A 24,319-nucleotide genomic window follows, 5' to 3' on the forward strand; every position below is an offset into this window, starting at 1 on the left:
CCTTTGGGCACTCATTGGTCAGGGTGGTAGGTAAAAGAGACTAGACACGAGTTATGAAATTAATATGGATGTAAAAAGAGCATGGACTTTGTGGAATGAGCAGAGGAGGAATTGTCCTTGATTTGTTAAAGCGGAAGGTTTTGGACAAGCTAATTTTACAAAGTAATTTTGGTGGAGTCCAGTTTGAGAGCCATTTCCACTTCTGCTCTGTATTGAACCAGATTTCTTCACAAGACCTTGCTGTGCTTTAAAGAAAGTATGATGAGTGTCCTTCATCCAAGACAGTGTGGAGGTCTAGTTGGGGCATCCCCGTTCAAAGAAAACATCGGGTCCTCCTTTCCTTAATGGCCTGGGATTCTCAAGTTTGGCTCAGCATGCAGTTCATCGATTTCTAGCTACCTTCAGCTTCTGCTGAATCTGCTCCAATTCTTTAGTTGTCATTATCAAAACTTCCTGAAGATAAAAATATACTTTTGTACATTTATATGAAATAGACAGCATTGGTGACAACTTGGGGTTTGCAAGTCTTCAGGTATTTCCACTGCAGATCAACAGCAAAAGAGGCGACGAGGAATGGGACTGAAAGAACAAAAGTAAAGAAGGGAAGGCAAAGGGCAGAGCAGGTGTGGCGGTTTTTATAACAAAGCCACGGGAACCATCAAGGAGGAAGGACGCCTGCCAGCTTCATCCTGAGCTGTAGCACGGCTGTGTCCTGGGAGGCAGGGATGGAGAGCAGGGGACAGGAGTGACAGGCGGCATCTGCTTTTTCATGGACTCATCACAGGGAGATCTAAGATAGCAAGGCCCTGGGTGGTAGGAGTGGGTGCTGTGAAATGTCAGAGAAAGGTCACACGAAAGCTTTCTTCCTGGCCACATATCCAAGTGGCTCAGTGTCTCTGAGACCTTGAAGATGGGGCCGGAGAGCGGGGACTGACAACTCTGAGTCTCCATCCCCCCTCCCTCCAAATTGTTTGGTGAAAATGTCAGGAATGGGTAAAAATGTGTCTTACAGTGCCTGCTATCAGAAGCAAAGCCCCACGAAGTTATAAGCATCTCAGAGAAACATGGTTGGAAAGAGGATATAATTCTATGGTAATGACTGGTAATTATGAGTACTGAATTTATTAGATTGACTTTAATGTGCTATTTCTCCTGCCATGACCCACAACACTGTTTTCTCCATAAGATCTTAAATTCCCCATGGAAAATTCTCTTCTGGCATTCCTGGGGAACTGTAAATGGAGTGTTTGGTTTTAGATTTCAAAAAAGCATTCTCCTCTCAACCAGCATCACTGGTGTGTTAGCACGCACCCTGAGGGGCCCCTCCTCTGTCTCTGCTTCGGGGCACCGTGCAGGGCACCCAGGGCAAGTGGCCCTGGTGCTAATTTGTTGGTCTTTTAAATGACATGGTGATTTTCAGCCAGTTTAGAGTTTCTAAAAGCACAAAAGCAAAAGACATGTTGTGTAATATTAAAATCAGGGCTTGATCCTTTAAATGGGGTCTTCAAAACACTGGTTACCTGGGGTACTGGGGTTGTCACTTTGAATTAAATCAAAGGTATGTGTTAGGCCTTCTGCTAAGACAGTGGTTGCTGGAAAAAAAGGAAGGAAGAAAGAGAGAAAGAGAGAAAACAGCATGATGTCTGTTCTGGATAATTTTATGCACTTTAACTTATTCTCCTGATTTTGATCTTTCTTGTTCTTTCAGCTTTCTCACTGGGTGCCAAAAACCAATTTTTTTTCTTCTGCATCCTAGCCCAGGATTGTGCTCCAGCTGTCCCTTCTTGATAACTAAGCCATCATTTATGTCAGCATCTTCAAGGGCTTTCCCACTTAATTGTCTCAAAGTGACATTAATTAGAGGCATAAAGTGATACCTCTACTTTTGTTGTGGGAAATGAAATTTCATAAATAGTCAAACTCAGCTGTTTTCAGTGACCCCCCTCCCTGTATGTTTTAAGGCCACGTCTGGAGGTAGTTCTGGCTTTGTCCTAAGTCCAAATTCACACTCGGAATTGGCCAGATTATTCCCTGGAATTGTAATTATCTCCTATATCAGCTGTTTGGTTAAAGGCTAACGTGAATTTACCCCTATATGCATGGAAATGCAACCATATCTGTTTTATTTACTTGATCTATTAAGTGTCAGGATTTGGGAAACATCCAACTTAAGTTTGTTAAAAAACAATGAGGTCGATTTTCCTAACAAATGCCAAGAACACCCACTGGTCAATAAAAGGCAGAACTGGCTTTCACTGGCAACGGATGGCCGGGTCTCCTCTTCCCCGGAGCTGAGAGGAGCCGTTCTGTAGCCAGTGGCCGACTTAGTATGTTAGGCTGAGCAATTCTGTGTTCACTAGGGACCAGGAATCCCCAAGTTGACAGAGCAGTGTGTTTGTTTCAAAAACTGAGGGTGTATGCCTGAAGCATTGTGCTGTACACCAGAAACTGACACAACATTGTAAACTGACTATACTTCAATTAAAAAAAAAAATATATATATATATATACACACACACATATAAAATGGAAAGAAAAAAAATACCTGAGGTTGTGTTTTGAAGAGCACAGACTAACAAGGACCCCCAGCTCTTTGCGCCATCCCTGGTTCCCCCTGCCTTGGGGATGTCTGACTGTTGAAGCCTTCTCGGTATTCTGCACTGTCACCTGTTCTCCAGGTGCCCTTTGGCCAGCTCTCGGTGACTTTCCACCAAAGCGCCTACCACTTGGTATCGTGGTGGCATGCTTTGTGTTTTTCTTTGTTTGCCCAGCCAGCATCTGGCGTGGCAGTCACAGGAGAGGTGGCAATAAAGATTTGTGGATGCATGGAAGGATGAATCCAAGTGCAAATGAAAAGCAAAATTCATTGGGAAGATAACTTTGTCTCAGTCGGTCTGTGAGGGTTGGTTTAGTCCCTGTTCTAGCGGAATTTGGCAGCTCTTACTTGACATTTAAATAAAACTTTAAAAGACTCGCTTCCATGTTTCCCGTTCAGTCCCTTGACTATGGGAGAGCAGTGCCTGCACTGGTGTTTCTGTATTGTAATCGCTGCATCATTTGTGTTTAGAGAACTTTAGGCAGCAGTCGTCATCCAACCCTGATTTCTCCCTTCTGCCCTTCCGTCTGTAGATGGTAGGTCAGGCAGTAAGGCCAGGCCCGTTGACTACTGGTTTCCTCTGTTCATCTAGGACTTCTTTTTGAAGGAAAGGAATCTCTTGTTGAGATTGAAGTACATCAGATACTTCTCCCTGCACACACTCATATGATCCTCCTGAATTTAAACAGGAATGTTCCAGACGGCCATTGTATAAAACAAGAGCTGTTCTGGTTGGCACCATTGAAGTCCCGTGTTAGAAGGAATAAATCCCTCTATGAACATGATTGTTGGAGTTTGCAGTACTGTCTGGTTGAGTCTCAGTTCAGCTGAAGACAACTTGAGGGCTGACCTGGGAACCCCAACACTATGTATGATTGTGGCTTGTTGGAAATTGTGCTGAGGTCTAAACAAATTACTGCAAAATGACGTGTGAGAGCACAGCCCATTTATAGTTTGCGATTTTCCCATTTGTCTTACCCTGACTTAATTTTTTCCAGGAATTGAGATGTGGACTTTTGATCTATATACAAACTCCCTTGTGAGCTTATTAAACACAGGGTAATTTTCAGTAATCCTGGCTATTTCTACGTAGTGTTGTAATTATAGGCCTTCAAGCGCTTGGCTATAAATTAGCCAAAATAAGTAACTGGCTTTCGCCATGTGTGCGTGTTCAGTTCACGGGATGTTTCCTGTGTGCCAGTTCTGTGCATTGGGAGCAGCTGCTTGGATGAATAAAACACAGCCCTTGTCCTCAAGACACTTGAAATCTAGACCACATACGTTTCCAAGCTGAAGGAATTGCTGGTACGTAAAGGGAATAAGTTGCTTAACTTTGAAAAGCAGCTCCCCTTCTATGGGGCAGGTTTGTGCTCATTCATTCGGACCAACATCCCTGGTCTGTACCAGCTCCTCCGTTCCCTCCTGGGCAGCCCAGCACAGCCTCTGGCATATCCCCAGCACCCTTCCAGACAGTGGACATTGATGATATCATAGACATGTCTTTCTCCCTGTGGCTGAGAGCATGTGGGTGGCCATGGACGTGGCTTCATTTGTCCTCCCAGTCCCAGCAGGTAGTCTGGTACCTTCTGCGGAGCAGGGCTGGAGGTGTGTACCACCAATGGCTGCTAGAGTCAGTGCTCTCCTCCCTTCTCTACTTGAAACTTCTCCACAACACTTACCACCTTGGAACATGCCATCTGTTTGAGTTATGGTTTTGCTTTCAGTGTGTCTCCCCGCCTAGAATGTCGGCACCCTGAGGGCAGAGATACGTGGGTATTTGTTCCCTGATGAACATCTGGGGCTCACACTGGAGTGACGCTGAAGTGTAGTGAGTACTCCAGAAACATTTTTATGAATAATGAATGAGGCAATGAATGAATGAATAAAAAACTGAATAAAGAACCTGCCTGAGTATTCTGCTGGGTTAACAGACGTCCTACCCTTGTGCTTCTGAGAAGGAGAACAGGGTGGTCAGTTCTGTGATGATCTCAGCTGGATCAGGGGAAAACCTCTGTCTACAAGTATGACCACTATCCCATCTTAAGTTTCCCCAAAGTGGAAAAGGCCAGTCATCTTCTGCCTCCAACACTCTGTTATTAAAGTAAATGGCTCCATCTGCACCTAAACCAGCCCCCTCTGCACCCCTGGGAAATGTCATTGCTCTATCTCGGAAGCAACCTGGTGAACAAGTTTCACTGAGACACAGCCTATGAATAATGAAGTCGGTGGCTTCCTTCGACAGTGTTGACAAATTAACTTTAGCGGACCCAGCAGCTCCCCAAACGTGGGGACACTATAATTCTGGGGAGGCGCTGGCTGTTAGGAAAGCCTTTGAGGCCTGTTTTCATTACAGAGAATTAAAGTGAAATGGGGAGTGGGTGCAGCATGCCAGCCAGTGGGAAGACTCAAGGCTGTGGGCCTCTCCTCCAGCTGGCCTCCTTGCTTTCCCCCTCAGCCGCCTGCCCCTCCGCCGGCCCGTCTTCTGATCCCTGCCTCTGCCCAGGCCCTGCCCTAGCTCTCTGCCTCCTTCCTTTTACGATGGGATATTATTAGTCTTACTGCACAGTCATTATTAGTACTGTCAGAAGGGCATGCAGATTTGGTCAGAGACAGAGATGAGCACTGTTTTTAGGGCAAGACTTTTTTTTTTTTTTTTTTTTTTACTGTTGTATAACCATATTTCCATAATCTAAAGTCATAATAGGTAAAAATCAGGGCAGAGAGTCATTATTATTTTGTGTGTAGACTGCCTGGTTACATTACAAACAGGGCAAAGCTTGCAGCCTCTTTCATAGATTCCTGAAATCAAGGAGGCACTAAGTTGCAGAATGGTGACAATAATGACCAAAAAAGGCCCTCGCCCCGTAGGGCATCAGGAATAGCTATTAATAAAGAAAACCGCTTTTTGAGGGCTGAGCTGAGGCTGAGTTGATTAACTTGTTTCCTGGAGGAGAGATAAAGCATAAGCTATAATTTATTGAAAATTAATGAAAACGAATTTGGTGGCACTGGCTACCAAACTAGAATGAAAATGGGAATGTGTCTGCGGCATTAAAACATTTTTTTTCTGGGTCGGCATTCCTCCCCAGCTCGAGGATTCTCACACGTCACGTAATGTGCCGAGACTTGAACTTGAAAGCAGGAGTCTTGTGCACTGGGCGGTGGTTCCAATGGTAAATTGCCACAGTGCTTTTATCTCTGATTTGTAATTTCTTCTGATTTTTTTTTTCAGAGCAGATTAGTTAACAATTTTAAATCAGAACTTGCTCTTCAGGAGTTTTTGTGTCTTTGTTCCCCAAACCTGACGTTAGACTTATTTTTAAACCAGTGCTTCAGAGCGCGTGTGGCTGAAGATTAAAACCTTTGCATTTTGGTGTCATCATTTAGCAAATTCTTCATGTCCAATTATGAGATGCTTATCTGGGGAGATGTTCTGGTGCTGTAACCATTGAGATATTGACAGAAAATTTTTTTTACTCAGTTTCTGGTCAAGATATGCCCATTTCAAGACTGTCTCTACCTAGAGGAACTCATTTCTCATAAATGTCCATTCAAATCTGGCTTTTAAAACACAGACTGGCTTGTTTTTATGGGGCATTAACAACTTTCCTTCAAGGCTTTTGTTTAAATGAATTCGGACGTGAATTTGATTAAGGGGGAGCCTGAGGGGCCCGTGCGGTCATGGGACGGATGGTACGTGAAAGCTTTGAAGTGGTTTTGCCAGGAAGGGTACTCATGGATGAATGTGGGTCCCCGGACTTCCCAGATCAATAGCTTTGATTTTTCTGAAATTACCTCGCAGAGCGGATTCCTTTTACTGATTATGAGTTCTTAAAAACATACTTTATTCCTGGGATCCCTTCAAAGGTGGTTTCTGCTACCTCTCGCATTATAATTATGCTTTCTTCAGAATATAAATTCACAGGGGCCTTCCCAGGTCTGGCTGCAGGAGACTCTTGACCCCTTCAAGTCGAAGGAAGAACCCAGAATTGCAGTAGCAACAAAAATGCCTGTTTTGAAAATCTGTGTGGACAGAGCAAGCTTCCCATCTTCAGAGGAAGGAGAGGCTGGTGCTGGACCTGACAGGTCCAGGTGGGAGTGCTGTCTTTCCTATTATCCCCAGCCTTTTGACTTTGGGGATGTTAACTTAACCTATCCAAGCTTCAGTTTCCCGATGGAAATAATTCTTACCTTACAGGGTAATTCTGGGGATTAAATAAGCCAATGCAGAATGGCCACCATATTGTGGATGCTCCAAGTGGATAAGCTCGCTGGGTGCCCTGCCTGGAGAGACTCATTTCACTGGAACTGTCCTCCAGGTCCAATGGGAAATTGAGTTCAAACCATTTTTGCATAGCTTAGCAGAAATTGCATGAGATTTTTTTAAAAAAGTACTTGAAAAGTAGAACTTACATTTCGTCTCTCTTTTTTTTTTAATCCGAATTCTGGGACACAAATCCATAAACTCCATAAACGTTCATGTCATGCCTTGAATTGCTCATTTTATCTACAAATGGGGTGTCTGAATTGCCTAGTGGCTCAGTGGTGAGGCTTTTATTCACCTACCAACTTAAAAGGCTAGAGAGGTATTTGAAATCTATTTTAGCATTCTGCACAGGAAGATTATTTAAATTACATTTTCAAGTACGTGTGATACCTACATGAAGCCCAAAGCAAGAATTTGGAATGTGTTTTGTAGTCTCACAAATATATTTGCCTCATTTTTCATATTAGGGGTGGAAAGGCTTATTATTGTTTAAGAACTTAAAAATAGTAGTTATAACGTTATATAAATATAAGCTACAGAAAAGACTCACCGCAGCCCTGTGCGTGAAGTGGAAAGAATGCCGGAGAGAGTATGATGTGTGCTTCTATTTCAAAATCATAAAGGAGGCTAACTTACACTGGGGCTTAGAACTTGACTATTTTATCACAAATATATGAAATCCATTAGTTAGGAAAGAAAAAGAAAACAAGGGGGGTTTCCCCTGAAAACCATTCAAAGGATTGCAAGCTTCCAGGACAGAGGTCAGCTCCCGCATGCTTAGCAGTGGAAGAGATAAGGGAGGGAAGAAGTGTCAGGAGGAGAAAGAGAACCTAACCGCGGGACCACTCTGCGTTTCTTAACAGACATCCGCAGAGAGGGCTGTGTGGCTTTCTCTCTCTCTCTCTCTCTCTCTCTCTCTCTCTCTCTCTCTCTCTCTCTCTCTCTCTCTCAACTTCTGTATGTATTTTATGGCAGTGGCTGAAATTATGATGTTCATGGACATCTCTGGAGAATTCATTCTTAGGTCAGACAGGAGCCCCTTGTCTCATGTGGACTGTCCTTCTTTCATGTGGGAACGTGCAGCTCAGAGGGGCGAGGCTGGGACGAGCTGGGAACAGTCCCACGCTTCCTGACTCCACATCAGCTGCCTTGCCTGTGACACCAAGTGAACTCTCCCTGTACATTCCTCTGAAAACAGCCGCAAAGCTTGATGTCTCCATTCTGTCATCCTCAGCCCCTCCCGATCCTTGGAAATCACCCTGCCCATAGAGACCAACGAGAAAAGCTCTCTGGAGGTGTTGACGCTGGCTCTCCTGTATCACCTCCCTGCATCGGGGCACCTGGAAGCTGCCTCTGGGTCACAGGGGCACTCGGAAGGACATGACTTGGAGTGCACACACGGCCCTGGGCCGAGAGCCTCGTCCCCAGTATTTTATTTCATCTCCCAGAGAAGCCCAGGAGGCGGGGCTTCTTAACACACAGAGCCAGACGCTGAGGTTGGAGGGGTTCACAACCATCCCCAAGCCCAGGTGGGGCCGAGGGCCGGGGCACAGTCGCCCGCTCAGGACCGGCTCTCTGCAGAACCCGGGTGGTTCCCAGAAGATGAGTAAACCACGGGAACGGGAGGCAGCCTCAGCCCACTGGCTGCAGTGTGTCACAATGCTTCGGGTTTACAACAGATGTGCAGAGACACCGAGGCTGATTTATCAGGAACATTAGAAAATGTAGCGCTGACATTCTCATCCCGTTCAGATAGGGGCCGCAGAGGGGCAGGAGTGCACCTGGCAGGCGGAGAGCCTTCCTGCTCCCGAGCTCAGTGCCGCGCGCTGCTCTCTCCCCTTGCTGCTCCCACGCCCTCTGTCCTGTGACGCGCTGTGCCAGACGCCCGGGGGGCAGCGCCCAACATCCCAGAGACGACCCACGGGGATCGTCTGCAGAACCACAGAGGAGCCCCCCTCCCCCCTTTGAAATGCGGCCGTTCCCGCTCACAGGTGGAAGACCCTGGTCTCCATTAAGTGTCTGGGTTTCGGCAAAAGCAACGCAGGCGCCCTCTAGAGGGCGCCCGGCCGGCCTGAGGTGGGACCGCCCACTGCGCCCAGCACCCCCCTCGGCTCCGGGAGGGGGCTCAGGGTGCCCACCGTCGGGCCCCCTCGCCCCACGCTGGGGCCTCGTCGGCTCCCGGGTTCATACTCTGGCTGCTGCAGTGGCGCCTGGTTGTTCCTTGCGGGCTCTTTCTGCTCTGTGACTGAAACAAATCAAACCGTCCTCTCCTGCTTCCTCTGTAATTGCGATGCAGTATTTATTCTGTTTGGGCATGGATAATTAGAGAAAATTCAGAGAGATTTCTCATCCCCTGACAGGTCCTTCTGAGGAGTGCCTGGTTCTGAGTGATCTGTCAGGATCAGGACATAAGGTAAAGCAAGTCTGTAATGTCTGTCCACCAGCATCACTGTCTGGGGGAGAGCAAGTCGCCGCGTAGAAATACGTGTTGTGATGACCTCGCACTGCTGCTGGGAGAGCGAGACCTTTTTCATGCTTTAGCGAAAGGCTGTCCGTATTCACGTGTGTATACACGTATAAATTACAGATATGTGTTTAGGACACACACCCTTCCCCTGGCAGAGTAAGATCCTGATGGCCGTACGGGCTGATGAACGATTAAGTGCAGGCTTGTACAGTGGCCTATGAACCCTTCAAAGGGGGCCTGAGTTGATTTGACTTGTATCCTCTCCTTACCTGGCACAGTGCTCAACACTTAGGAGACTCTTGGTAGAAGCCTCGTGAACCTATGAATGGACCATCCACCTGTCTCCAGGGAGTCTCATGTGGGATTGTCCTGCACGCATATTGTCACTGGGTTTCTAGTTGAGTAACTGGTCACTCCATTTACAAGCCCACGTAACGGGAGCTCGGAGCTCCCGAGTGGCCCGTGCCCGTTTCTGTCCAGTTTCGTGAGCACGGCAGTACTCGCTCGTACGCATGTTGTATACGGCTGTGTTCACGAGGCAGTGGCAGGTCTGAATCGTTTGAACAGAGACCACACGGCTTTCGAAGCCTGAAGTATTTACTCTCCGGCCTCTGGCAGAAAACGTTTGCAGCCCTCTGCTACGTCGGACACCGACCTCGAGGTCTTCCGAGAAACAGGTGCTGCCGGCCTGGGCCCCCATCTCTGCGTGTAGGCACCCCTCCCCCATTCTGTAGCGGCCTCTCTTGTTTCAGTGATGAGAAGGAAAACACAGTTGAGGAAACATGACTGCAGGATGCCACGCCGGGTTTGTGTTATTAACTCGTTGCTGCCCCTCAGAGCTTTACTCTTATCTCCTTGGCCCACAGAGCCGCTGACAATGCTGTCCTCAAAGGGCCCCTGATGTCAGGGGAGTCCCGTGGCTAATTTTCCTTTCCTATCACTGTGTGTCTCGGACTCGGGAGAACAGGGCCTCCCGCCGTGGAGAAATCCCTTTCCGGGGGAGGCTGACTAGGACCCCGTGGGGGAGACTGACTCACTGGATTGATAGCCCTTGCTGCAAGCTACCGGCTCCATGGGCTCGTTGGCTGTTTAGGATGTTCTCCTCTTATGTGATGGTCTCACATGTGCTGTGACTCAGTACAAAACCCCCAGAGTCTCATGATTTCATCCCTGCCTGTTGGTTACATTTAAGGGCCCGGTTTGGCCTAGATTCTATGGCTTCTCCCTCCTCCGCCCACACCCAAGCCTGCAGGTGACACCTGGCAGATGCTGGGAGAGACCGAACCTGTGAAAGAACCTGTTTCACTCTGGGCAGCGGCAGACCCTGCCCTCTTGCTTGATGGCTCGAGTAAAGCCTCTCATAGTGTTTTCGGGTCTTCTCTTAAGGACAGAGTATCTTTGGGCTATCACCAGCCAGTGAACCCCTCAAGACACTGAACGTGTGGGGTGCCACGGTCTCAGAAGTCAGCAGCCGTCTCCCTGCCAAAGTGCCACGTCTGGGTGGCTGCTGACAGCACACCCTGAGCGCTGCAGCCCCACACCCTTGGGTCAGAGGGTCTCCTGCCCAGCCACCCACAGCTGCTCTGGGGAATCACGACTCTAACAAGAATTGGCTGGGGTTTTAAACTCAGTGCCGCATCTGCCCAGTTCTCAGCCTTCAGTGACTACCTTAGTGACTTATTTAGATAGCCTGGGTGACCCTGAACTTCCTAGGCAGAGACAAGAATAATACTGAAAGCACTGAGATCAGCAGGATAATTCTTGGCATTCATGCATGCAGAGGGTTGCCCGGACATTTTACAAGGGACTAAAAAGGCACGATCCTGAATACTTCTTGCACATCTGCCGCTTATAGAAGGTGCCCTACTGAAATGCTCCTGTTAGGATATGTCCTTTCTTCAGTTCTCACTGTGTGTTGGTTATTGTTAAGACCTCTGCCGACATCGTCTTTCAGCTTCTACCATCTCTGTTTAATAGAAGATGGAAGTGAAGCTCACTGAGATTAAGTCACTTGCCTAAGCCGGAAACGTGCTCTGCCGAGGCCTTTCAGAAGTCTATACAAGCAAACGAGAGTAGTGAAAGCATCTCTTATGAAAAATAATTTGGAAGCGACCGAAACCGGTCGTGGCTGGTGATACAGATATTTCTGTGCACGGTGTGGAGAACTACCGCAGAGAGCTTGCCTGGCTAACTCAGTAACGCAGCCCGTGCCGACCCGACGGTGAGCTTGCATGAACAAGCTCGGCAGTGGGGAGAAGTTCTATTCAAGTTATACATCCAGTGTAATTTGCCCGTGGCCACACTAAGCCAAGTTCAGCGAGTGTGACCCATGGCCTCACCAGGCCAGGCGCAAGCCTGCAGTGCAGTGTGGATGCGGGCAAAACGTGTCACTTCTTTTCAGAGTCGTGAGCTCTGAAATGCACACAGGATGCCTGTCCTCACTGGACCCCTCGTGTACAGAGGAACTGGGAATGGAACCCAGGACCTTATGCATGCACTCTACCACTGAGCTACACCCACCCCCGAGACTCCTCTTAATGCAGGTAAAATTCTGTATGAAGCAGACCCTTCCCTGCTAATTTGGGGGTGGAGGGTGGGGAGAGACATAGATGGTACCCAGCTTCTGAGGATTCTCCACGGTTGATAACTTATAAACTCTAGAGTGTTTTCTAGGCTAAACTCCATTAATATTTTAACTTGGTCATGAAATTCTTTGTCACGTTACATAATGACTGTATAACCATCTACATAAAGTAAAGTGACTTTTCCTATTTTCTACCATGAGATGCAATGATAAGATAACATTTCTTGGCTTTGAGTTCATAAAATCAGCCCTGTGAATTCCTCATGCTACTAAAACTCCTGTTTTCCAGCTTAGATCGAGTGCATAAAATCAGCCCTGTGAATTCCTCTTTTAAAGTGACCGTCCTAGTGCATGCCCTTCAGGGGACTGGTCTGGTGCTCAGAGGAGCAGAAGGTTCCATTTTCAGGATTTTGTGAGCTGGCTGACATTGGCCGCAAGAGCAGTATTTATACCATGGAAATTGCAAATGCTCCTCCCCCTCCCTCAGGAGCCAAGTGTTGAAGATGCAGCGGCACACCCCTCCCCCACCTGCGCTGGACCCAGACGCCTCAGCAAGGCATGACGATGGGGCTTGCTTCCTGTCTGCCCGCCTCTGAGGCTGCTGTCTCCTCCTATGTTCTGACATGGAAAAGCGTGGTGGAAATTTGAATTTTGGGCAAATTGATGGCCCCGCGCATTGAACAAGACAGGTCCCCTTCAAGGTGGCCTGGGAAATTGAAACCACCAGATTCACTGTTGTCTGAGTCCCAGGGCTCAGAGAGGGAAGTGGAAAGGAAGGTTCCTAGGAACGGATGTGGGAGTTCACCCAGATACGTACTTGCCTGTCTACTGTGAACCTGTCCTGTGCGACAGCAGCTGAACTAGAGATTGAGTTTTGAGTCAGATCATCCTTGCCTTGATCTGCGGTGAGGAGCCAGGCACTGTACTTTGGGAATACTGGGTGAAGGCGTTTTTGTGATGATGGAAATGTTCTCTGTCTTGTGTAGGAGCCAGTTACCACATGTGGTTCTTGGGCAATGTTGCTAATGTGACTAAAGAACTGAATTTTCAACTGTAATTAGAGTTACATGTGGCCACTGCATTAGACAGAGCAGCTCAGGGCTTTCAGGGACCACCTGTGTGCTGAGGGTGTGGGGGTGCATTCATCCCTCTGCAGTCAGATACGGGGCCACCTAGTGTTCCCGAGACCCTAACACTGCTGGGCCAGGGAGGCAACACTCAATGCCACCAGCAGACACCAACCTATTCAGATGCACCTGGGCTCAATGCATGAGGTCACCCTGGGCCCTGGGCTCAACGCACGAGAAGGTCACCCCTGCCTTCCTCACCCTCCATCTGCGGGACGGGTGATGATCAACTACTTACAGGTGAAGAAATGAGGTGCAGCCTTTGCCCAAGTCCTCAGAACCAGAATTCCCACCTCGATGTGTCTTAATAACTCAGAACCACTTTGTAGCTGATACAGTCTCAGAAGACTCAGGAGTCCCATTTAAAGCAAATCTCCACACTTGTTCTAATAGTGTGAGCGGGAGCCTATGCGTAGAAAACAGTTCTTCTTTCATGGGGTGTTTGTGGGTATTCAATCCCATGCCGCTGTTTATTCCAACCCCCTCCTCCCCCAGGAGATGCATGTTCTTTAGCCCATGCATTTGGCTTTATGCTATTTGTTGAATTACAGTTCCCACCTGGTGATGGGATCTTTCTGTCCTGGTCTGGGTTAAGTCACTACCAGCTGTACTGAAGTCAGCGATGGGTCCCTGTTGGGACTTTCACTGTTTCTGTGGGAACATGGTCTACTAATCCACAAATCCCCGACAGACCCCCCTTAGTGAGCTGCTTTGGGTTCTGTATATATTCAAGTCTGAATGAATGAAATGGGATGAAAATGGAGATGTAAACCCAAGATCGAGCAAAGCCTTTCTGAAAACATTCTGTAATGTTAGGTTACTACTAATTTACTATTAGATTGGTTTGTGATTGGCTAACAACACTTTTTGCTTAATAATCTCGGCTACAAACAATGCTAGGTCATAGGAGGTAGGGGGTTAACTCCTTTTGTACATGGACAACCTGCACGGAGCTGGAGAAGCCAGACACCAAGGGCAGGACCTGCACCAGGCACCTTGCCTCTGGGGCCAGGACTTCAGTCTCACCCGCTGCCTCGGAACATAGAGTTTCTCTTCTCCCCATTGTTTACAACATGCAAACATGATGTAACTCAGCCACAACAATCCTGTGCATGGGGTGGTTTGCTGCCCTGGCAGTGCATTTCCTGGCTTATCTTTGCACTGGCTGCCAGCTCACTTAGCCAGGGGTAGGAGCCTACAGGCTGAAGGGTGCTAATCACGGGAGACCACAGGGCACTGCCTCAGGCGCCCCTTCCAGAACATGGGCTGGAGGGAATCTAGACAGTTTTGGGGAAGGGAATGGCCGGCAGTCTAGACAAAGGCCAGTGAGCCATGACACTGTTTCGAGAAGCGGGGACCCAGCTCAGTGCTGGCTGTTTTGTGTCAGCCTAGCACACCGTCTGGCCTTCTCAGCTAAGGGGCTCAAGACTCATGTCCTATCTTGAGGTCATTTGTTGTTAAATTTGCTGCTGCACAGTTTCCAGTTCAAGAGACGGGAAACAAAGTTCAGCCATCTGTTATCAACGGCAGACGGTACGGGCTGTTACCCTCTCTCTGCTGCCCGTCTGGACACACAGGGCAGCTCCTGGGGAAAGGTGTCTCTCTCCTAATCATACACAGATAAGGTTTGTTGAATGATGGGCATTGCTTCTGTGAGTTCCAAGTAAGGGGAAAAAACATTGTCTGCTTATAAAATATAAAACCTCATATAGTGCAGAATATCAGTGTTACTCCAATTAGTTAGCATAAGCAAGTCAGCATTTACTTTTCAGAATGCCATAATTCTTTTTTTCTCTTCCGTAACGTGATTCCTAAGAGGCAAGTGGCTTCTTGCTTAGATATTTTTGACTGGCTTACCTATTATCCTTCATCAATATCATAAACCTTTATAGCCCTGGGAGATAAAAAGGAACGATCCACCAGTTCATTGAAAATATAGTTATTGAATGCCAGGCCAGGCAGGTGACGCTAACCGACACGTAAACCTTGCAGGGAAGGACAAAGGAGGTCTAGCGGCATAAACGACCTGGGATCCCTTTGAACTTGCTCTGTCCTTCGACTACAGCCTGTTCACAGAAATGCTGGCTTAGCCTCTGTGGATTTGGGCTTTGGGGGCTACCGGTGGTCCCCAAGGGTGGTGAGCCTACAGAGCACCGAAAGAAAATCGTGAACATACATACCCTTCCCGATGGGCCTCTCCTTTTTCCAGCTCCTGGATGACCCCCAAGAGCACTTTGATGGTTTCCTGGCTCGAGCTGATCAAGTTCTCCATCACCTGCAGCTGTGCTTTCAGGTCGACCACTTCCGTATGAGGCACGATTTGTTGGCATTCTTCGCCCACAGCGAGCGCTGTCGGACAAGGCTGGTGCTCCTGCCCCGGCAGGGCCTGGGTCTGCAGGGGCGCTTCACGACATTCGGGGGACAGGCACTGCGTCGGGGGCGAGCAGGTCACGGCAGCGCCCGGCGGGGCCCGGAGCCCGTTGGCCGGCGCCGCTCTCCTCCGCTGCTGGTCGGCCGCGGGGCAGAGGGACAGCTCGCTCGATGGGGCGGAGTTCGACAAGGCCCGCTCCGGGGCCTGAGCGCTGAGGGCGGGCGCGTAGACGGCGGCCACCTCCGTCTTAAACACCCGCCCGGGGGCTGGCGCAGCGGGCTCGTCGGTGTCCGGGGTCGGCCTGTCGTGCTTTGCTTTTGCGTGCGGCTGGTACTCCAGCTCCTGGGAGGCGGGCCGCGCGGAGTTCTGCGGAGGGGCGTCTCGGCAGCGGCGCAGGTCGAGGGTTTTGCATGGCCCTGCGCAGTTGACCCCGGCCGACTGGTCCAGCGCGTCCACGTGCTCGTCAGAATGGAAAACCAAGGCCGTCGTCTTCTGTACCCGGCCCGCGCCCCACGGCCGGGCCTCCTCCCCGGCCCCTTCCTCAATCTTCTCCTTCTCATCTACCACAAACCCATTGTTCTGACTTTTAAAGGCATCCACGGCAGGGATGCTGTTGAGAGCCCCTTTTTTGCGGTCCGGGGGGAAAGTCTGGTAACACTTTCTAAGGTCTGGCGAGGTCTGCACGCCTGTGCTCTTGGTGACATTGGGGATGGACCTCCGAGCCGGCACTGTCATGTATTTGCGGTAGGCGGCCCGGCAGGACGCGGGCTTGGCCTCCCGCTTGCCCCCCGGCTGTCCGGAGGAGAGCTGCGGGTCCCTTTGCTCGTTCTGCGCCTCGCAGATATCCTTAAACCGCACCTGCAGGGCTTTATTCCGCTTTTTAATCTGCCGGTTAGGATCCAGGGCATACTTCATCTCCAGGGCCAGGCAGGCGGCAGGCTCCACTTCACTCGCCGCCGTCGTGAGTACGCATTTGCTGGTTTCCTTACTGACCATGGTTCCTGCATTCGGAAACAGCAACAGACGTGTCAGTGCAGTGGAAACACGCATGCAAACACGGGCAGCACCGGCTTCTGGCCAGAAGGACTGCTGCCGGCTCCCTAATTATTTTTAAACAGGTGAGGTCGGCCTTTATGTTAAGGAAAATCAGACAGGCGGAGAATCGCTGGCAGGCACAGCTTGAAATGCTTCTGAGATATTAAAGCTTGCTTCCTTCTCCGTGTGGGATACACTCGGTTTCCTTTTGATAGTAATGCATGTTTCCCCATTAGACAAACCTGTTTTACTATATTCATCAAGAAACCCAACGATGCTGCCGCTTCTGCAAATTGCCATTTCACACACACATCTCCACTTCAGAGGCAGATGGGTTTCCAAACGCAACTTATTTGGTTTGCGTTTTTACTATTTTTTTTTTTTTTTTGGATGACGTGATTAATCTACTATTGGGATCCAAGAGAATTGGTATTTTCTCTCAAAGACTTACTGGGAACTCTAGTGCCCGATCGGATAACCGGGGTGGCGGGGGAGGGTATAGCTCAGTGGCAGAGTGCATGCTTAATGAGCACAAGTCCTGGGTTCAATCCCCAGCGCCTCCACTAAAAAAATACACAAATAAACCTGATTACCTACCCTCTCCCCAAAATAAAAAAATGTTTAAAAGCAATTTATTATTGGGGAAAAAAAAAAGATAAACATGGAGAGCCCTGCCATGAGGAACTGAACTAAAATCTTTGTATGTTAGCCATGTGGATGTCATGGGGTAGTGGGCCATGCTCCTTTATGGGAGAACCGTAGAGGATGAATCTCTGCTTCTGATGGGTTAACACCAGCCAGAGAAAGGACACGGGTTTCCCTGCATCTCCAAAGTCTGTGTTAGCAACTCTTTTCTTTGATTCTGTGGAGAGCAGTATTTGAAAATACTTTTTGTTTTTTGTGTTTTTTTTTTTTTTTAAGAAATGATTCATTCTAGAATCAAGTTTTGTGTTTTGATCACAACCTCTGAAAATGAACACAGTGGTGGTGGTTTCAGGATTTAAATCCTGAAAGAAAATAAAATCACAAGGCTTTATGTTAATCATGCAAATTCATCCTGGGCTGAATTATTAACTGCAACTTAAAAGGATGCAGGTGGCCAAGGACTGCGCTGGGGGAATACCAGTGGGTAAAATGCCTTCACTTTATTAGGCAGATTCACAGCTGTTTACTGCACATGGAAGAACTTTCTTGAGGGTGGAACTGAAAGCGAGAAAATAAAGTGAAGTATGTTGTTTGTGACTTCGCTCCTCCCCGCCCCCCGTGTTCAAGAAGAAAACAGATGGGAGGAATCTCGGGTGTGCAGGGCCCTGGCGTCCGAGCGAGGGGCCAGGAGAGGCAAGGGCACTGACTGGAGCAGAACCAGCACAGGCTCGGGCTGCTCTGCCCCACCCGGCTGTCCGGAAACCATTCGTGTTGTCATGGGGGAGCCTGTGAACCCGGCACACAGCCTCCCTGAGCACTTCTTGGGAAATGCCGTAGGCCCTGTGTGACTCGGGGCTGCCACTCCAGGAGCCAGTGCGTGTGTGGGCCTCAAGGTGTTCTGCTGGTACCGGAGGACCAGACCTAATACCTTCAGTGCCATGTGCCGCACTTCAGGGAGGAAACGGTTTCACAGAGGTTGTGTCACTTGTTCATGATCACACAGCAAGGAAGGCATCCAGGCAGGAACAGGAGCCTGATCTACCCAACCCCTGAGTCTTCGCTGGTTCTCATATCTCAGGTGTCCAGCCAACACCGAGGCAGGACACTTCCCCATGTCCTTAGTCCTTACTGAGTTGGGACTGCAGGCCAGCGGGCGTGCTGGTTCAGAGAAGGGGGAGAGAGAAGCCTGGAGCCCCTGTCTGCGAGTGAGTTACAGAACCACCCCCTGCAGGCCGGGGCATGAGTTGACATCTCGGGCCAGCACGGTGCTGGCGCGTTCCGGGACTTGACTAGTGGTACTGAATGACAGGCTTAGAGAAAATGCAAGTACTTCATCAGTTATGCCTTAAACAGTGAACTGGTGGTCATGTCAGAGGGCATCAGAAACAGCCCTGCAGAGCCAGGTTTAGATCAGACGGGGCTTTCCCAGCCTCCGCACTCCCGGCGTTAGAGGCTGGGTAACTTGGTTGTGGGGGCTCTCCTAGGCCGTGTAGAGCGTGTACTAGTGTCCTGCCGTCTCACCACTAGATACTAGTAGCACTCCCACCCCTAAGTGACGGAAATATCCCTAGACTAATGGCCCTGGGGGCCATAATTGTCCCCAGTTAAGAACCACACATTAGACCGTTCACCCTTGGGTGGCTAGGATGTGTCTGGCAGGGAAGGCCTGAGTGGAACCACAGGAAAGACCAAGAGCAGATGGCATTGTCCCACCTCCCGGGGGACAGGGGTCTGCAAAGTGCCAGTCTGAAGCTCCAGTCTGGACAAGATCCAGCTCTGTGCTGAGCCGACATTGAGGCACGTCCTTGCCCCATTGAAACACGTGTCCTTTGACAAAAGAATTCATCTGCAACAATCACATCGGAGGACAGTTGGGAGAGGGCAGAGAACAGGCCTTCTCTGGCCTCTGGTGCTCTACTAGGTACTGAGGATATCTGGAGAGCTTTGTAATTTGAGACTCAAAAAACTAGGCCGGTTTGGAGAGAAGGAAAAGGGAGAGGAACAGGCGGGACTAGATTATGGGTGATGGGCAGGACGGAGCATGCCTGCTAAGGGTGGGTAATACACATGGTTAAGAGACACTTATCCCATCAGGTTCAAAGGATGCACACACAGGACCTCATGTGGAGAAGAGTATGGGGAGTGGTGGGGATAATACAGAAATGGAATCGTAACCTCACTCCCATACTCGTTCTTTAGTGCCTTTGTTGTCCAGGTTATGTCAGAATGTATTGTGCCACGGTTCTGCAGAAGACCTTCATACTAGGGAAAATTTGAAAGAGAGCATTTTTACAAAAAGCAATTTACTAGTAATTTTTCAGCCTTTTCCCTGCCACTCCTGAAAAATGTGTGTCTGAGTAAGTTTGTCCGACCATGCTATTCATCATCACAATTTGCCGTGAACTGCACTGAAATAATTTTTTTACATCAGTCTGCTCATTTGGAAAGATATTCTGAGGCTTGGACCCGACCATCAAACTAATACAACAAATCAGAAGAATTAATTGCCAGTGGCAAAATAATAATAATAAAAATTCCTAAGCTTGTCTCTGTTTTACAGGGAGCTGCAAAGTATATAAAAACCACTTCCTTATTAGTACAAGTGATAATAATAAATAAGATTTTTTTTTTATCAGTTTAGTTTGTTGTGGCTGAATTTTTTTTTTTCCTATGAGTACTAGTCACTGAGTTGTCCTAACTCCACTGATAGTAAAGATACCAAGGAGTTTTGTAGATGACTTATTTTGCCTTCAGATGAGGTTATGAGTTCTACCGATGGCTGGATAACATTTTCTAAAGCTCAGAACGGAATTTTCCAGGACATTAAGAAGTGCTTTCATATTAAGCCGGACATGTCTTTCCAAGGTGTTCATTTACTGTTCACTGGTGGGTATCAAGCTTCTAGTGATTACCATTAAGAAAATGATTTTGTTATGAAAGGAGATTAGACATTCTTTAGATGGAAGCCCACGAGTGGAACTTTCTGGCACATTCATTCATTCATTGTTCCTTCATGCGTTCATTCAGCAGTTGAATGTACACGTTACAGCGTGACATGAACAGGCGGTTCATACGTTATGTGCCACTGTCCCTAACCAGATGGCGGCACTGTCCTATGCACTTCACCTATATTTTCTCCTTGACCCTCCAGATAGCCTCATGGGGAGGCACTATTGTTATCCTTACGCTGCAGATTGAGAAACAGGCACAAGTTTTCTTCCAAAACTTGCTCAGAGTCATGCAAGCCAGGGGGCTGCACCCTGCATCCGTTTAAGACTCATGCATTAGACCACTAGGCCTGCCCGGGGAAATCTGTAACCTGAAGTGACCTGTGATAAACCGCATCAAGCATCAAACAGCTGGAACTCATCTGAGCAATTTCCTTAGCCTGTTGCCACAAAGGATCTGGGCACAGGTTATTCAGAGGACCTCTAGGGAGGTCCGGGAACTCACCTGGTCCCGGAGCACAGACTCAGCCAGGCTTGCCTTGAGTTTTGGACTGAGCATGAAACCAAAGTGGCGTTTTCAGTGACGGCTTGCCTTGAGTGGGTCACCCCAGAGAACCACGGACTCTGGCTCGTGGAGTTAATCTCCTGGCTTTAAAAATCAGACTTCATAAAGTTTATTTTTCATAAGAAAATTGTGTTTCAGAATTCATTGGACTGTGCTGTCTTAAGGTGAAAATGGCAAGTCATGGTTGTGCCTGGCTGGCTCGGGGAGAGTGAGACGTCGAGGAGCTGTTTGGAATATAAATGTCTTAATTACCCTCAAATTAAATTTCATAATCAAATGTGAGTTGTAAATATATAAACCCTGTATTTTTAGATTAGTGATGGAGTGTCATCTCTGCATGCCGCTTTAAATTAATTGCTTATATAAAAGTGTTCATTCCAGCTTGAAGGAGTGAAAAATGGAAGCAACTAAATGCCTAACAACAGGTAAACGGTTAAGTAAATTATGGTGTACATTCACTCAGTGTGGCCATTAAGATGATAATTATAAAGATTATTTAGTATCGTAGAGAAATGCTTAGGAAATAATGGTAAGGGAAAGAAAGCATTCTACCAAATTGTCCTGGAAGAAAATGAGCAGAAATGGTTGTCATTGTGGCATCGAGACGGTGCATTCTGGAAGGTTTATTTTCCCTTTGGTTTTCCAGTTTTTGTAGGGGGGAGGTGTAATGTTATATGTAATGTTTGCCAGTTACAAAAAAAACACAGGGTAAATCAGTCCACACCTTAGGCAAAGTAATGGGATCAGGCCTCTGCGAAGTATGAACGCTTGGATCAGAATAAGAGAAACTCAGAAATGATTAGATTTGGGTACAAGCAGTCTCCCAAAGGTCATCTTTTATTATTTTGAGGAAGCCTTGGATAAAGAAAGAAAATGAATTTCCAAGTACAGCCAGTGTTCGTGTGTGTGCGCGTGTCCGCCAAGGAATGTGCATCTGCACACACACACGTATATACAGATGTGTGTGGATCGGCTGGGAGAGCCAGGGAGTGTTTAGCATAAGGTATGTCACTATGTGAGAAAACTCACTGTTGGGGGGAATTTGCCATCTGTTTTAACTAGGAGTCAAATGGTTTTGACCTATAATCTGCATTCATAGTCTGGAGGAAACCTTGTGGGATTTCAGCAACTGACAGGAGAGAATCACCCCTGGGTTAGGCTCATTCTCAGTGTCTGCAGGGACCGCGAGGTTTCCAACTTGGCCCTGTGCTGTGATATATGTGGCATAATGCAGTCGACTGACAGTGGGGGCTGGGAGGGGGATGGCCTTGCCAAGACACGTCCCAGTGTCCCATCAGTCAGTGGACAGCCAAAAAGCTAGGCAAGCAATCCGATGAGTTTGGAAAGGGACTGCATGATGTTATTGGTTTTTCTCGTGGCTTTCCCGCTGTTGAGACACCTTGGCGTCAAAGATGCTGGCTGGAATTCAGGATTAATTGGGTCAGCATTTTATTCTACGTGCAGAGGAAATGCCTGAACATTAGGCTACTGAGAGGGGGGCAGTGGTGGAAAGGAATGTACCGTTCTTTAACACACTGCTTCCCGGAGGGAAAGGGACACGAGACAGAGCCTCACCCACGAGATGAAGTCATTTCTGTTCTGAAATAGTTAACGTTAAGACCTGTTCTGTAGGCAATGATGGATTCCTCCAAAATGTAAACTCCTCCTTTCCTCAGGGCGACACTAACTGCTATAGATTTTGGACGGTGTCTTAGTTAGATTCATTATCCTGTTTAATTTCCTTTAATACACTGAAATGATATTTTTCCAGACATTTGTTCTCCTCTTCAGAGGTCACTGATTTAGAGGGCTGAAGTTAGGTAAGCCAAAGAATGCTGGCACCTCTCTGAGACTGTGTAGTGGCTGGGGGGTGCTCCCGTCTCGGCACCCAGGGCCATGGCCCACGGGAGGAAGCCCCCAGGTGGACCGTTGCAGTGAGGCTCCGTCCTTAGGGATGGAGGACCATCCGGGGGGAAGCAGGGCCAAGGGCACTCCCGGAGTTTTGATGCAGATCTCAAAGCAGAAGAAATCCCATCCTAAGTAGGGCTCTAGCTCACTCGTACCTCTTGAGTTCAGAAAACACACGTTAACCTGCAGAAAACCTTTAATTACTTCTGCCGCGTAATGTGAACAGCCTCTCTGTGAGAACAGAGGAAGCGAACCATCCATTTTATACATGGATACCTGGGTCTGAAACATGCTGAGGTTTTATAAGACCCAGAGGGTGCCCCCTTCATCAGACCAGACTTCCCTCTTCCTCTGTGTTTCACGACTGACTTAGTTCTTCGACTTATATTATAGTTCAGCTTATACTGGCATTAACCTTTGTTCATCCTCTGTCCAAATGGAATCAAAATTCGAAATGAATTAGCAAGATTTTATAACAGTGGCAGAAATCAACTGGAAAAAAGGTCTCCTCCAAATGAGATGTGATGTCAGTGTTAGAAAGTTTATTGGCCACAGTTAGCTTTGCTTACGAAGTGTCCAAAAGTAACTCAGTAAAACTGGTTCCAGGAACTCACCAAAATCATCTGTAAGACTAGTAAAAGGAACTAATTTCCCCGTTTCTCTTCTCTCCTCCACTGGTATGACAATTACAGGAAATGTTAGGGCTTTAGTTTGGAGCATAGCTCACGAGGGCGTTCAGATTACAGTAGCAAGTATCTCACCTGCTCTGTTCCCTGATGGCTCCAGGTACTTAAGCAGCGATCGGCTGGTAGTCTGGGGCCAAACCCCGAGAGGCTGGAGTTAGAATGTGGGGTGGCCTCCCTTTCTCAGACTTCATGGACATCTCCAGAGAGAATACGTGTATATTGGAATGGGCTTTGGGAGTCCTTTGCCTGATGGATGAATCCGTATGTTTTTTATGAAATGGCATGTTTTGACTGATGATACATCTGAAGCTAAAATCAGAACAGTAATTTTCCCCAAAAATAACTATTTCAAAAGAGTAGGTTTCCCCTGCGCTTCTCCGAGCTGAATCTCAGGCTTCCATGTTGGAACACCCGGGTCGGGCTTCTCTTTGGAGGTAACCATTCACTACAACTGAAATCTATTAGAGTTGAAGATGCAATCTGTCTCTCAGGCAAGGCCATGTGAGTGTCCATCTATTACCATCAAACGGATACCCCGTGTGTTTCTCTTGGTAATGTGTCTCCTGTGTTTCCTTGGTCTGGCTGAACTGTAGACTTTGCAAGGTCTTGGGTTTACGGCAGAGGTAGCAAGCCAGGACAGACAGGGAGAAATGAGCATTTCTTGTAATCAGCTTCTAGGTATAAGTGGACAGCAAAGTGTAGAGAGACTACCGCCCATCTGAACAAAAAGTCGTGCGTCAACATGTGTGGCCTCCTCAGCTCTGACGCATTTTGTCAGCCATGGTCCAGTGTGGAGAGTGCTTGGTCTGAGCTCTCTAGCTCTTCCTGTGATTCTTGGGCTAAAAATGATGCCGGGGTTGTTTAATCTGAGTGGACCCAAAAGACATGAATTAAGACCCCCTTTCTTTCCTTCCGTTGTGGTTGATGAACAATGAGGGGGACCTCAGAAACAGCTCATCACCTTGAAGAAAGGTGCTGTCAGTGGAGACAGAACTTAGGTTCGGCAGAGAGAACATACAGTCAGTCACTGGGGGCGTGGAAACCAGAGGAATGTTCCTAGCAGTCACTGATGGTTACTCAGTGCAGGTGCATTTAGGGTGAACTTTCAGTGTTCAGAACC

The 24,319-nt window shown here is 48.0% G+C and overlaps 2 protein-coding genes across 5 annotated transcripts in view; one reads left to right on the forward strand and one right to left on the reverse strand.

Moving 5' to 3' along the window:
* Nucleotides 1-24,319, forward strand: part of DOCK1 (dedicator of cytokinesis 1) — a 484,546-nt gene that overhangs the window by 218,851 nt on the left and 241,376 nt on the right. The gene's annotated exons all lie outside the window — the stretch shown is intronic.
* Nucleotides 1-24,319, reverse strand: part of INSYN2A (inhibitory synaptic factor 2A) — a 57,430-nt gene that overhangs the window by 21,575 nt on the left and 11,536 nt on the right. For 2 of the 3 annotated variants that reach the window (XM_064488532.1, XM_064488531.1), the window contains exon 1: nucleotides 15,222-16,467. In XM_064488532.1, coding sequence (XP_064344602.1) covers nucleotides 15,222-16,462 — 1,241 coding nt within the window. In that variant the 5' untranslated portion in view covers nucleotides 16,463-16,467. Of the gene's footprint in view, nucleotides 1-15,221; nucleotides 16,468-24,319 lie in introns of those variants that run through there. The other variant, XM_031461994.2, reaches the window with a different exon arrangement.

The sequence above is a fragment of the Camelus dromedarius genome, chromosome 8 (assembly GCF_036321535.1).
Source record: "Camelus dromedarius isolate mCamDro1 chromosome 8, mCamDro1.pat, whole genome shotgun sequence".
Lineage (NCBI taxonomy): Eukaryota > Metazoa > Chordata > Mammalia > Artiodactyla > Camelidae > Camelus > Camelus dromedarius.